Source organism: Erithacus rubecula, assembly GCF_903797595.1.
Source record: "Erithacus rubecula genome assembly, chromosome: 18".
Classification (NCBI taxonomy): Eukaryota; Metazoa; Chordata; class Aves; order Passeriformes; family Muscicapidae; genus Erithacus; species Erithacus rubecula.
The window spans coordinates 7,859,851-7,873,230 of NC_136670.1; the positions used below are offsets into that span (position 1 = coordinate 7,859,851).

General features: G+C 56.7%; 1 protein-coding gene across 1 annotated transcript; it reads left to right on the top strand.

The window, feature by feature from the left end:
* Window positions 1-1,995: 1,995 nt before the first annotated feature.
* Window positions 1,996-13,329, top strand: LOC306809923 (tyrosine-protein phosphatase non-receptor type substrate 1-like). Its single transcript, XM_079321890.1, has 9 exons — window positions 1,996-2,146; window positions 2,354-2,483; window positions 8,655-9,005; window positions 9,216-9,527; window positions 9,678-10,019; window positions 10,278-10,376; window positions 10,776-10,797; window positions 11,169-11,208; window positions 11,870-13,329. The coding sequence occupies exons 2-9, from the start codon at window positions 2,411-2,413 to the stop codon at window positions 12,122-12,124; spliced, it is 1,494 nt and encodes a 497-aa protein (XP_079178016.1). The 5' UTR covers window positions 1,996-2,146; window positions 2,354-2,410; the 3' UTR covers window positions 12,125-13,329.
* The last annotated feature ends 51 nt before the right edge of the window (window positions 13,330-13,380 follow it).

The following is a 13,380-nucleotide window of genomic DNA, read 5'->3' on the forward strand; positions in this document are numbered from 1 at the left end:
GGGTTTCCACAAGCCACTGCTAATTCCATGGAATATCCAGAGCTGAAAGTGACCCACAAGGATCATCAAGTCCAACTCCTGAACTGGCACAGGACACCTCAAGAATCCCACCCTGTGCTTTACAGCATTATCCAAATGCCTTTTGAGCTCTGGTAGGCTTGGGGATGTCACCAGTGCCTAGGGGAACCTGTTCCAGTACCCAAACACATTCTGGTAAAAGAACCTTTTCCCAATATCCAATCTCAAACTTCCCCGACAGACCTTCTTGCAGTTCCCTTCGGTCTAATTGCTGGTCACCCGAGAGCAGAGTTCAGCACCTGCCCTTTTGCTTCCTCTTGTGAGGTGCCTGTGGACTGCAGTGATGTGCCCGTGTCCCATCCCTGTGCAAAAAAAGTATTGCTATGTGTAAAAAGCCAAATCCAAGGGCTCCTCTGGATCCCTGCTCCTTGTTGGCCACTCTGGCCAGCTCTGTGAAAGAAAATGATGGCTGTACTGGGCTTTCCAGGATCAGTGCTGCTAGCCACAAAAAAGTTTTTCCAGTGGGAGCAGTACTGGCCACAACCCTCGAGAGCAGCCTGCAGCTGCCAGGGGATCGCAGAGGAAGGCGAGTGCAGAAGCCTGGGAGCTGATCCCGGCTCCCAGCAGTGCTAAATTAAGGCTGGATGTGCCCCATGGGCGTAGCTGGGGCTGAGGGGGAGGCTGGCGGGGCCGGGGATGCGCAGGCGGGCGCCGTGCGCAGCTTGGTGGTGCCAAGTCACTTCAGATATCTCGGCTGTGTTTGTGCGAAGCTCTAAATAAAACCGACAGCCCTGGCGGCTGCCTGGGGAGGAGCGGGGAGCCAGCAGCGGGTCCTCCAGTATGGCACCCAGTGCTGTCCTCGGGGACCAGCCCAGTGTGGGAGAGCGATTGGTGTGATCTGTGCTGCCGGGGATGCTGCAGGTGATGCTGGGTGGGCTGGGAGCTCCCGCTCTGCAGTGTCCACCCCAGCCCTGGGAGGGCAGAGGAGACAGTGGGGCGGTGCTGGGAGCTGCCAGCATTGCACCTGGCATCCCAGGTACCTGCCTGGCCTGGCTGAAGTGCCCCTGGGCAGTGTGAGAAGCTGTGACAGGTGCAGAGAGTGGAGAATGTGCCCTTGTGACTCCCCTGGGAAGGACTTTGTGTCGGAGAGAAGCAGGGCAGTGCAGCATCCATGAATCCCGTGGATGCTGACATCCCAACACCCTCCTCCTCTTCCTCAGCCCTGCCTACAATTACAGCTGCCATGTCCTCAGGCTCTCGCTTCTTTTCGCTGCAGGCTCCCGCTGAGGGGACATCACAGGGATGTCCCCAATCTCCCAGCGTGCTGTGCAGGGTTTTCCTCTCCCTCCCCATCCACTCTCTGCCTGTGCTGCACCAGTGTCCCCTCCTGGCCCTGACCCCCTCGGGTCAAGCTGGCCTGTCCCTGTGGCACCGGCAAAACAACACTCGTGCCTCTGCCACGGGCTCACGGCTTAGCCCTGCGCGGTCCCTTGGGAGGTCCCTGGGCATTTGGGACCCCCAAGGCTGCGTGCTGGTTGTGCCTCTGCCACGGGCTGTCCTGGCTCAGCTCCACATGGTCCCTGGGTGTTCAGGACCCCGAACACCCCCTGTGTGCTCCTGCACCCCAGTCCCAGCTCAGAGATGCTGGGCTGTGTGCTGTGGCCGTGCCGAAGCGGTGGCGAGTGAGAGGACCCCCAGCCCCCATCCCCGCAGCCCTGGGGCCATGGAGCCTCCTGCCTCTGCCTCGGCCGACATGGACCGGGCACCCCGGGGCTGCTGGCGGCCGGTCCCGGGGGTCCCCTCCCAGCCCACCTTAAGGCAGCCGCACACCGGGCTGGCCGGAGGACTCTGCCCCGGGGCGGGCGGGGCTGGCTTCGCCCCCGCCACGGGGGGAAGCGGCGCTACACCGGGGCTGCTGGGAACCGGAGGGGGGTCTCGAAGCTGGGGCCGGCTCCGTCCCTCCCCGGTACCACGGCAACGGAGGCGGCGCGGCGGGGCGGCGGGGGGAGGCGGCTCGGCGCGGCACCGGGGCACGCGCCCGCCCGGGGCCCCGCCGCGGCGGCCCCGTCAGCGGCCCCGAGCCCGCTCCGGTGCCCACGGGCGGCGGCGGGGCCGCGGGTCCGTGTCGGTGCGTGCGTGTGCGCTGCCCGCCCGCCGCGGGGGGAGAAAGGGGGGAGCCCGGCCTCCTTCCTCATTTTGGGGCTGAGAAAAGCGATTTCCTTCGCCAGCTGCAGTTCTGCGCTTTTTTGTTTCTTTTCCTTTTTTGCCTTTTTTTTTTTTCCTTCTCTTCTTTATATTTTTTTTTCTTTTAATTTGTCTTATTTATTAAACCCAGCCGCCGAGCCGGGCGCGGGGCCGCGCTGTGAAGCCGCGGGCTCCGCTCCCCGCACCGATGGAGCCGCATCCCCGGGATCCCGGCCGCACCGCCTGGGCACTGCCCTGCCTGCTGCTGCTCGCCCTGCCCGGTAAGCCATGGCTTCTGCCTGCCTCCCTTCTCCTTTCCTTGCCCTGTTCCGCCTTTCCCTCCCACTCTGCTGCCCCGCTCTGCCTTGTTCTCGCCTTTCTCACGCTGCTCCTCTCTGCTTTGCCCCGTTTTCCTTCTTTTTTCTGTCCTGCTCCTGCCTCCTATGTCCTGTTTTCCACCTTTCCCTCCCACTCAGCTCCTCTCCCTGCTCTGCTATGTTTCCCCCTCTTTATCCCGCCCTGCTCCTCTCCTCTGACCTGTTCCCCCCTTGTCTCCCTGCCCGGTTTTTCCCCGATTCTCCCCTCTCCCCGCACACCTCCGGTACCGACATGACGCCGCCTCTCCGCGCACGGTTGCTTTGACCTTTCCTGCGGTGACCTAGAGAGCGGCGGTGGCCGAGGGGCTCCCGCGGGGGCCCTTGCCCGCCGGTTCTTCTCGAACCAAACTTGAAGGCAGGCCGACGTTCCCCTTCCCAGCCAGGCCGGGAATTCGGCAGGGGCATGAAGAGGCATGTTGTTCCCACCCCATTTGCGAGCACCCCCTGCCAGCTATGGGTGAGGCAAATCTCAGCAAGCAGCCCGAATTCCCACTGGGAGATGGTAGTGGAAAAGGCATGGGGAAGCTCTGGTGAGGGCTGCCTGTCTTCTCTGCCAAAAACTTGTTTTTCTTGCTACCCTCCTGCTTCAGCCCATTGTGGGCTCTTTCTCCCCTCAACTGTTGGGCGCTGAAGCGGTGGAATTGCAACACCTCCGGGCACCAGAGTAGTTCTGTGTCGCCTCAGGCTCAGAATGTCCTAGGGGTTCATGACTCCATCAGTCCCTTGTAAAAGCTAGGGGACACAGCAAAGAACCAGTCAAAGCGTGCCACTCTTGGCTGCTTCCTTTACCGGCAGCGGGAAGAGAAGTCTCTCATCCCACCAGGAACTGCGGTGACTGCTGCTTTCAAGGGTGTTTCCTTTCTAGGGTGTTTCGTTTTGGGTGATTTCGAAGGAATCACTCTCCCTGCCAAGGGAGGGACGGGGATTTTTGAGGCAAACCTGCAGCAATAGTGATGCATCTTCAAGAGCATCTTGCTGCTGAGCTTCTTGCTCTGTTCCAACCCCACCCCTTCCAGAGATCCAGCCAGATCCTACTGCAAACAGCCCAACCCGAGTTCCGCGGGGGAAACCCACATTCTCCCAAGCCCATTGAAATATTTACCATCAAAGCTTTACTTGGGCAAAGAGTTGGATGCAAACTTGGGTAGAAAGCAAATGCTTTCAGCACAGCACTCCTTGCTTTGAGTCGCCTGATCACAACTGAGAAGTGCTGGCCCCAAACTGAAAACTCTGGCTGCTGAGAGCCAAGAAGGCTTTGGCGGTGAGTTCAGCTTCCCAGTGAGCCACTGCGATTTCCTGCGTGAGAGAATAGCTCAGCAAACCTCCTGAACTTAATTAAATGTGGTCTTGGAGTAAGAACCCCATTTCTTTGAGCCAGCCATGGGAAAAAACCACCCCAGCGTTGCGAAGTGGTTTGCATCCTTGATTTTAGGTGCAAACGTGCACGTCCTTTTTTTCCATATGGCGAATCCCTCCTGGGCCATGGCTCAAACTAAGCTGAACTCCAGCAGAGTTGGCCCAGGCTCCCACTGCCGGCTGTTCTGACAGCTTCTGCAGAAGTGGAGGGGAAAAGGAAAGGTCCTGGAGGAGACCTTCCAGTGGGGAAAAGGCAGCGAGATGTGAGAAGCCAAACAGCAGAGCCCCATTGAGAAACTGCCCTGCAGAGCCCTTCCGTGCCTGTTTGTCTCCACAGATCCCCTTCCAAAGGGGAATTCAGTTTCCTGCTGGGGCTCTGGCTCTTGGGATGAATTTCTGCTGATGCTGGAGGAGGGGAGCTTGGAAATGGTGGCTGCATGTGAGCGTAGGCTTCCTCTGATGTCACAGATGTGAAACACAGCCTTTAGTACAACCCTCCCTGAGCGCCCTGGGGTCTGTTCAGGGCTCAGCAGCTATCCCCAGGGCTCTCCTTGCCTTCCCTAAACAGCAGATTCCAGGCCTTTTATAGGCAGCACCTGTTAGTTTCCGCCCCTGGCAGCCCTGCTGCAGGTGAAATTCCAGCAGGATTATTTTGGGGTTCCCTTGCCCGTTGGCCTGTTCCTTCAGCGAGTGACTGTGGGGCTTTGGATGCCGGTGACCAGCTGCACGTTGTTTCTGGAGCACACAGCCATCCCGGAGCTCCTCACCCAGCTCCTTCAGAGGAAAAAAATCTATTTTTACCAGGAAGCATCCAAGCAGCCTCTCCTGAATTAAACCCCAGCCTCTTGCAATCTGTTCAATATCAAATACTTCAAAAGGTGGAATATAGAAAAAAAATGTGTCACCGACATGGAAAACTTGCACTGCAGTGAGAGCTGGAATTATTTTGCTCCCAAATTAAACTGATTAACGGGAAGGAGGCAGGCTCAGCCAGATCATGCTCCTGCCTCTGCTCCAGGCTGGTAGTGCTCCGGGTCTGCACTGTGAGGATGCTCCCACCTACGTGGGAACTGTCAGGTGATGCTTTCAGGGCTCTAAAACCCTTGGCTAATTCTGGAGTGTAGGATAGAGCAGATTACAGGGTCAGAACATCTAAATTCCCCATGATCATGGGGGCAAGAGGATCGTGTTCCAGTTCCAGGTGGTTTGAAATCTAAGGAAAAAAGTGTCATGAGGCAGCAGGAAAGAAGCAGGGAAACAGGGAGAAGTTGTGGAGTCCCATGTGGTTGTGGCCGGAAGCCTCCCAATATCCCATTCCTGATGCACAGGCACGTTGTGAGCTGCTGGAGGGAGCTTGGCTGGGCTCTTGCTCCTACTGAGTGAGCACCTCAAAAGAGGAAGGAGAAGGGGAGGCATCGTCTGTGTGTGAGGAGAAGCTGTGTTCAGGGAGAAAGAGGAAAGAGCTTTGGTGGAAACTTTGCATTTTCTAACTTGTGTTCTGGGGTTTTCTGCCAACTTCCCCTTTGTGTTTTCTCTTTGTGGGGTGGGGGGGTGGCATTGCTGTGAGCTGCTGCAGGGATTTGGGGTCATTCTGAACAGGTTGGTGCTGCTGTGGGGTGTTGGATGCAGGTGGGAAGTGGAGAAGCCAGGTCTGATTGACTCCTTCTCAGCCAGGAGGTACCAGCTGGTCTTTTCTGGGGTCTTCCTGTGGTGGATCATGGCTAGAGGCTGTGTAATAGATCAGAAATCCCTGAACAGAGTGATCTGAACAGAGCTGGGTGAGGGTCTCTGAGGCAGCAGAGCAGAACACATGGAAAAATACCCCAAAGCCCCATTTTAATCCTATCTGAGGGGCTGCCTGGAGCCTCATGGTGTTTTCTGCAGTGACCAAGAGCTGCCAGTGAAGCTGCAGCTGTGTGAAGCCCTTTTATCCCTCGATCCTCTGGGAGCAGTAGCAGTCAGGAAAGCAGGAAAGCACCTTGCATCCTTTCCCTGGACAGCAGCATGCTCTGTGCCTGCTGATCCTGGGCAGGGAGGCAGGCACGCTGCTGCCCCTGTGAGGAGGGAATGTGGGCTCAGTGCTGCGGAATGCACACAGACCATCCACGTTTGGCTGCAGATCTGCACCCTGGGAGAATCCCTGCTGCTTGCAGGGGTAAATCCCTGTGGTTCCAGGAAGGCAGGACCCTTGTGCCAAGGTGTGGGGAGCCCTTGCTGCACACCAGGCATGGCACCCAGCTCAGTGTCCCAGTGCTTCTGAGGATGTTTTTCTGAGACCCATCACTGCAACCAAGAAATGAACTTTGGGGTTGAGCAGTGCCCACCCTGACACTCTTTGGGGCCCCAAAGCAGGCACTTCCCCAGCTCTTCCTCCTCAGCACACCACGTGCCTCGTGGGGAGATGGGCAGATGGAGAGAGGGAGGATGAAGAGGAGGTGCTCGGCTCGCTCAGGTTGGGCTGTGGGAGATGGTGCAGGCAGCTCCACCCAGTGCAGGGGACCCTCAAGGGGACATGGGGATAACTACTCCATGGAAGCTGCATTTGCAGAGGGGAGCAGTGAATAACACCCTGACCACAGGGCACAGGGTGGCAGTGGGGAGTGGCCCTGGCCTCCTGCTCCTGCAGCCACACAAGGGATGTGTCCTTGCTGTTTTAGTGCTGTCCACTAATGAGCTTTGTTTGCCTAATTTGGTGGAGCCAGTACTTGGTGTGGTGGCCCCCTCAGGTACATGGAAGGGCTTGGGGTGTGTGTGGCTGCTGGCTGGGGATTCCAGTCTCTCTGCCTGTGGCAGCCTGGTCCCTGCCTGTGTCACATCCACGTGCAGTGGTTTGGTGACAGACAGATGATGTGATGATGTTTCTGTGCTTGTGAACTTCTCTGTGAGTTTCTCAACCATTTCTTGTGAAAGGTCTCTGGGCAGCAGGAGATGGAGAAGTTCAGGAGATGCCACAGAAGCAGATGCAGTGGTGTTTGTCAGTGCTGTGTTCAGCACATGGAGAGCATGAGGCCCCTGCTCCAGGGCTGCTCCCCACTTGGGGTGTCCCCTGAGAACCATGGGGCTGCCTCACAGGGGCCCAGGGCTCAGGTGCAGGACCAAGGCTCAGAGTGAATGACTCATCTGGACATGACACAAACCAACTCCGTCCCCCTGTGCTTGTTTTGTGGGAAAAACTTGTTCTGGTGTCCAATGCTGCTGCTGTGTTAACTCTGACATGCCTTCAAAGGGAAACCCCAAGGCCTGAAGGTTTTGGCTGAGGATGCTGTGGACTGATGCCCTGGGCAAAAAGCCTTTAACTGGGACAGTCTGGAGAAACTGCTCCTGGTAATTCTGGCCATAGAGATTGAGTAATTCCACACACAGTGGAACAGTGGGAACATCTGTGGGTACAGCACATACCACTGTGAGTCAGGAGGGATTAACAGCTGCCAAAAATCAGCTCTGGTCTCTGTGAGAGCCAGCTGTGGCCAGAGGGGTCAGAGTAGCTTGTCCTACAGCAGGTCCTCCTGGGAGCATCCAGACAGATTATCCTGCTGTGTCCCAAGGGAAGCCTTGGGGTGAGTTGCTGCCCTGGATTTCCCTGAAAGGAGGCTGTAGCTGGGTGGAGGTCATTATCCTCTCCCAAATAACAAGCAACAGAACAGGAGGAAATGGCTTCAAGTTGTACTGGGGAGGTTTAGGATGGATATTGGGCAAAAGTCCTTCACAGAAAGGATAAGAGAGCTGTCCAGGGCAATGGTGAAGTCGCCATCCCTGGAGGGATTTAAAAGATCTGTGCATGTGGTACTTGGGGTCATGGTGTGGTTGGGGGCTTGGCAATGCTGGCTTCATGGTTGGACTCGGCCATCTTAGGGCTTTTCCAGCTTTTTCTGTGATTCCATGATTCTGGTGTGAGAGATGTGGGGTGCCTGTCCATGTGCTGAGCATTACCTGCTCAAACACAATGGTCTGTGTGACCATGACACCTGTTCTGGGTGCCACAGCCACCTGTTACCAGCAGGAGGATCTAAGTGGTTCCCTCACTTCTCTCCCTATGTGGCTTTAAAAAATGCTCCTTTAAGTAGTGACCAGGATTTAAATATTGTGTGAATTTGGTTGCAATAATTATATTGGCATGGGAAGCACTGCCAGAATTAACCCCTGGGAAACCCATGGATGTGTAATGGTGGTTGTCTGGGATGTCACTGTCTGTCTGTGCAGGGAGGTGTGGCACAGGTGACTGGATTAGGGACCAGTGGTGTGGATATGCTCCAAAGTTGTTGTCTCCCTGGGGTTGCTGCTGAGCAGGAACAGTGCCTGCTTGGCTGGCATTGGTGGGGGCATTGGCTGTGCTCTGCTGGGATCACCAGGGCTGGGATTCCATGCAGAAAATGGACAGATTTGGGACTGAAAACACAGTGTCACACTGGTGATGGGAGCTGGCTCTTTGGAGCACGTTGTTTTGTGCACTTCTTCCTCCTGGCTGACAAAGCTAGGTGGTTGTGGGGAGCAGCCCAGTGTGTTGGAGATGTGGGCAGCTGGGATGTGCTCCATGATTTATCTGTATGGAGCACAGCACAGTCACCAAGCAAAGCCCTATCCAGCTCTGTCCTGTGGACACAGCACTGTGCCTGTAAGCAGAGACCATCACCTGGAGTGCTCAGCCTGCCCCAGGACTAGGAGAACAGTCAGGAGTCTGGATGTGAGGTGCCAGGCAAGATTTGGTCTCTTTTTCTCTAGGTGTGAGTGCCCAGGGCTTCACTCTGCACCAGCCCCAGGACAAGGTGCCTGTGACAGCGGGGGAGACGCTCACCCTGAACTGCACCACGTCTGGAATGGATATGATAGGTGGTGTGAGGTGGCTGAAGGGCTGGGGCAGTGAGAACAAGACCATCTATGACCAGAGAATGACCTCATCCTTTCCCCGTGTGACAAGAGCAGTGAATGATTCCAACACAGACTTCACCATCCACATCAAGAACATTCAGCCTGAGGACATGGGCACCTACTACTGTGTGAAGTATATCAAGAGGGACAGTGGTGAGGAAGAGGTGTTCCAGCGTGGCAAGGGCACAGAGGTGTCTGTGCAAGGTGAGTGGGGCTCCCAGAGCAGCTCCTGATGGGAACCAGCCCAGCGGGCTCTGCTCAGGGGGCACAGGGATGGGGAAGGGGCTCAGGGCTGCTCCAGGAGAGGATCCCATGAGCCATCCCTGTGCCCTTGTAGGAGACTCTGCTCCTGGCAGGCCCAGGGCTGGGCAGGGCCAGAGCCTGGTCTGATGGCCCCTGTGTTTCTCCCCACAGCCAAACCCAGCCCTGTCCTGGTGTCTGGGCCTGAGCAGAGAGTGGTGCCAGGGCAGGCAGTGCCTTTCACCTGCACAACTGGAGGGTTCTTTCCCAAAGAGATCGAGGTAAAATGGTTCAAGAACAAGAACCCCATATCAGGTCAGCAGCCACAGGTCACCGAATGGAGGTTGAAAACCTACAACATGTCCAGCACAGTGAGGGTGACCCTGCAGAAGGATGATGTCCCCTCACAGCTCACCTGTGAGGTGCAGCACTCCACGCTGTCGGCCCCGCTGCGTGGGAGCTTCCAGCTCAGCAGAGTCCTGAGAGGTGAGGGCTGGGGGACTCACACTAGGGTGTCCTGCTCCTGTGGGGCTGGGGGCCCTGGCAGGGGGACAGGGGTCCCCAGAGCAGGGACAGGGTCCCCTGTGGGCAGCAGAGCTGGGGACACCAAACACCAAGCTCTGCCTCTCTTCCCAGTTCCCCCCAGTGTTGAAGTGCACACAGAGCCGAGCCCCACTGAGGTGAACAAGACTGTGACCTTCACCTGCCTCGTGAAGGAGTTTTACCCAGAAAATGTGTCCATTTCCTGGCTGGAGAATGGGATGGAGATAAAGGTGAAGAACATCTCCCAGCCATCAGAGCTCCCCAAGGGCTTGTTCAATCTGGAAAGTCAGGTGGAGGTGCAAGCGACGCAGGAGAAAAACGGGTCCATGGTTACCTGCAGGGTGGTGCACGATTCCCAGGCCCCTGTCAACTCCTCAGCCTTCCTGTGGATCTCCAACTCGGCCCAGGGGGAATCAAGCAAGGACTCATCTACGGGTGAGTCAGAGCTGCTGGGATGGGGTGTCTGCCAGGGTGGCTGTGTGGTGTCACCCCCTGAGGAAGCTCAATTCCCATCAAAATTTGGTTGAAGGATCAAATCTCCATATCAGGGGGCTGGGGGATGTGGTGCTGGCAGGCACTGAGCTGTCCTCCTCGGTGCCTCTTGCATCACTGGGTCAATCCCAGTTGTGAGGCTGCAGGGGCTGGGAGGTACCACGTTCTTGGGCCATGGTGACCTTTTCATTGATGTTTCAGTTGATAGGCTCATCTACATCGTGGTGGGAGTAGTCTGCACTGTGCTGGTCCTGCTGGTGGCTGCCATTCTGTACCTCATTCGGACAAAGCAGATGAAGGGTAAGGGAGCTGAGTATGTGGCAGGGAGGCAGCTGCTCCCAACCCTGTTTTCCCTCTCTTTGCCATGGGTTTCACCTTGCCCCATTGGACAATAACTCCTGGCTGTGCAGCTGCAGGTCCTGCCCAGTGGGGTGTTGATAGAGCTGCCTGGGCTGTTTGCAGGCTGTAGAGAAATCTCTGGCTGGTCTAAACCCTGCCCTGTACCTCCTGTGCTCCCCCAGGAACAGTCCTGAATGAAATTGATTGAAACTCCAGGGAATTGCAGGCACTTGCCTCTGGGAAAAGATGTGTCCTTGTCCTTGAAGCATGTCTCTGCATGTGTTCTCTGTGCCCAGGGAAATGGGGCGTTTATCTTGTTTCCTGAATTAATTTTTTCCTAAACTTCTTCTCTTTCGGCAGGTAAAAGCTCACCATCTGCCAGGTGAGTGCAGATCTCTTCTAAATTCACAGGTAACCTGTGGGAACTCTGAGCTGGACAGCTCAAGCCCAAAGTCCCTCAGGACTGGGGCAGAACTTGTGAAAGGGAAGGCAGGAGCACAGTGTCTGCCCATCATCCCAGCTGGGGTTCTGTGCCCATGGGGATTTTTTGCTTGTGGTGGGGCTGAGCAGGCTGGTGGGAGCTGGTCTCTGGCCAGCAGAGAGGCAGCTGGACCAGCACAAGCCAGTGCTCAGGACCTGTCTTGCTGAGTGCAGCTGCAAGGACCTTGGCTTGCCTCTGCCCTCTCCAGCTGCTCCATCACCAGGGAAAGGGCAACAGGACACTCCATGCATCTGTTTTGTCCCTTCCTCCAGGTTACACGAGCCAGAGAAGAGCAGCGAGGCCACGACCCAGGTGGGTCATCCTGGGACTGGGGAGGGAGATTGGCTGGAAGCCACTGGAGATGGGAGTGGAGGGTGGTGCTTCTCCAGTGAAACAACTCTGTGTCTCTAGAGGAGGGTGGTGGTTCATCTATGAAACATCTCAGTGTCTCCACTCTGTGGCTGGAGGTGGAAGAGAGGCTGCTCCAGGGTAGCTATTTCCTAGAATCTTTTCTGCCTTCCTCCTCCTTCTCCTTCCAGTAAAGTCTGGATTGGTGCTGCCTAGAGAACCAGCTGTGCAATAGCCAGCCAGGCTATTTGTGGAGTTATTTTGCATTTGGTGACGCAGCTACGAGCAAAGTCGTGATCAGCAGCAATCTGTCCATCCCACCCAGGCTCTACCAGCTCCTGTGTGGGCATCACTGGACAGTCTGGCCCTGCTGGGATGGAGTGATGGAGGGGCTTCAGTGGTAGCTCTGGAACTGTGGCAGAGGTTTTGAAGGCAGAGCAGGGTGACAGGGTGGTTCATGATTTGAAGCTGCAGAATGGCTGCAGGGTGGTGGCTGCTGGCATTGTCCCCCCATACAAGCAAGGTTGAGGTGCCTTAGGTTGAGCTGCAGTGGGATTGACTCCAGAGCAGGGCTGTGGGTACAGGGGCATCTTCCCAGAGGAGGAACTCTTAGTACCTTACACAGGAATCCGACCCCAACAACCTGACCTACGCGGACCTGAACTTCGAGAAGGAGAGGAAGACGATCCGGCGGATGGTGGAGATGAGCCAGCAGTCGGAGTACGCCTGCATCCAGAGCAACCAGGCGCCCAACGGCGACGACAACCTCACCTACGCCGACCTGGACATGGTGCACCTCAGCAAGGCGCCCAAGCGGCCGGCCCCGCGCCCCGAGGACACCGGCTCCGAGTATGCCAGCGTCCAGATCACCAGGAAGTGAGGGAGCAGTGGCTGCTGGACCCCTGTCCTGCGGGGAGCAGCTCTGCTCCTCCCTGAGACTGCTCTCCTGGAAGCACTGGGAGCGATGTGAAGATGCGCTGCGGTACCTGTGTTTTAGGATGGAAATGGAGCCCGCAATACTTGTGGGGGTCTTCTCCCATCCAGAGAGACATGATTTTTGGGGGCAGTTTGGTTCTGGGGCTGCCAGCTCCATCCCTGCAGGACCCCCATCAGGGGTTGCTCAACCTCAGTGTGCCGGGTTTGCCCGCAAGCAGATTCAGCCAGTGGAGCAGCAGCTCCTTGGGAAGCTCCAGCTGGGCTGAGGGGACAGTGACAGTGCCTCCACACCAGCTCTCATGGGGATGCCACTGCTTGGCCTATGGCTCCCCAGGACCAGCAGGGCCCCCACACTGCCTTCTGGGGCTCTGCCACCACGCCTGGACACCAAACTCTGGCTTTAAAGGAAGGACCGAAGCGTCCGCCTCTCTTCCCAAGTGTCCCTTCTGCGGGACCTCTGTCTCGCCCCAAGGCCAAGAGGCTGGAAGGCCACTGAGCCAAGGCCGTCCAGGGGAGCTCCAGCTCTGGCTCCCCAGCACCGAGCATCCTCCTCATCATCACCTTCCTGTGCACAGCCTTGCCCTGCACTGGGACCCACCAGCGCTGCCCCAGGCTTGTACAAAGCGTGCGAGGGTCCCCCCGGGAGCTCCCCGCAGGTACCGTGTAACATGTTTTGACTGTTTGACATGTAACTGTTAATTTTTAGAGCTGAAACCCCCAATGTTTTGTGTTGTACGTGGGTGTTACTGCTGTGTACTTAACACTAGAATAAGATGTGCAAAATTAAGACCGAGGCCTAAGTAAAGAATCCCCCAAATCCTCCAGAGTTTATAAGAGACTTATATGCTCCCCCCACTCCAGCTCTGTCTTGGGGGCCAAGCAGACTCCCCCTAGCCCACCCATGGGGACAAATGTCTTTCATGTGCCCCCTCCCTGGGCCACCATATGGAATCTCTCCCTCTGTTGGCTCCTGCAGCTGTGGAAATTGCAGGGAGCTTGGGGTGCACCTGGGGTCCTTGGGGGTGCTTTGGGAGCAATGTGACTGCTTGTACAGACTTTTTTTGGTTTTTTTTTTGGTTTTGGTTTTTTTTTTTTTTGCTTGCAAGATATTTTTATAATAAAAGTGAAAAGTCCTGTGCTGCTCCTGCACATCAGCATATCCCTGTGCTCAGGGGGGGTCACCACGCCACTGGCACTGGG

Excerpts from the sequence above, each read along its gene's own strand:
- LOC306809923 (XM_079321890.1), top strand. The coding sequence starts at position 2,411 with ATGGAGCCGCATCCCCGGGATCCCGGCCGCACCGCCTGGGCACTGCCC. Across the intron at positions 9,006-9,215 it reads CACAGAGGTGTCTGTGCAAG|CCAAACCCAGCCCTGTCCTG; the intron begins GTGAGTGGGGCT and ends TTCTCCCCACAG. Across the intron at positions 11,209-11,869 it reads GCAGCGAGGCCACGACCCAG|GAATCCGACCCCAACAACCT; the intron begins GTGGGTCATCCT and ends TACCTTACACAG.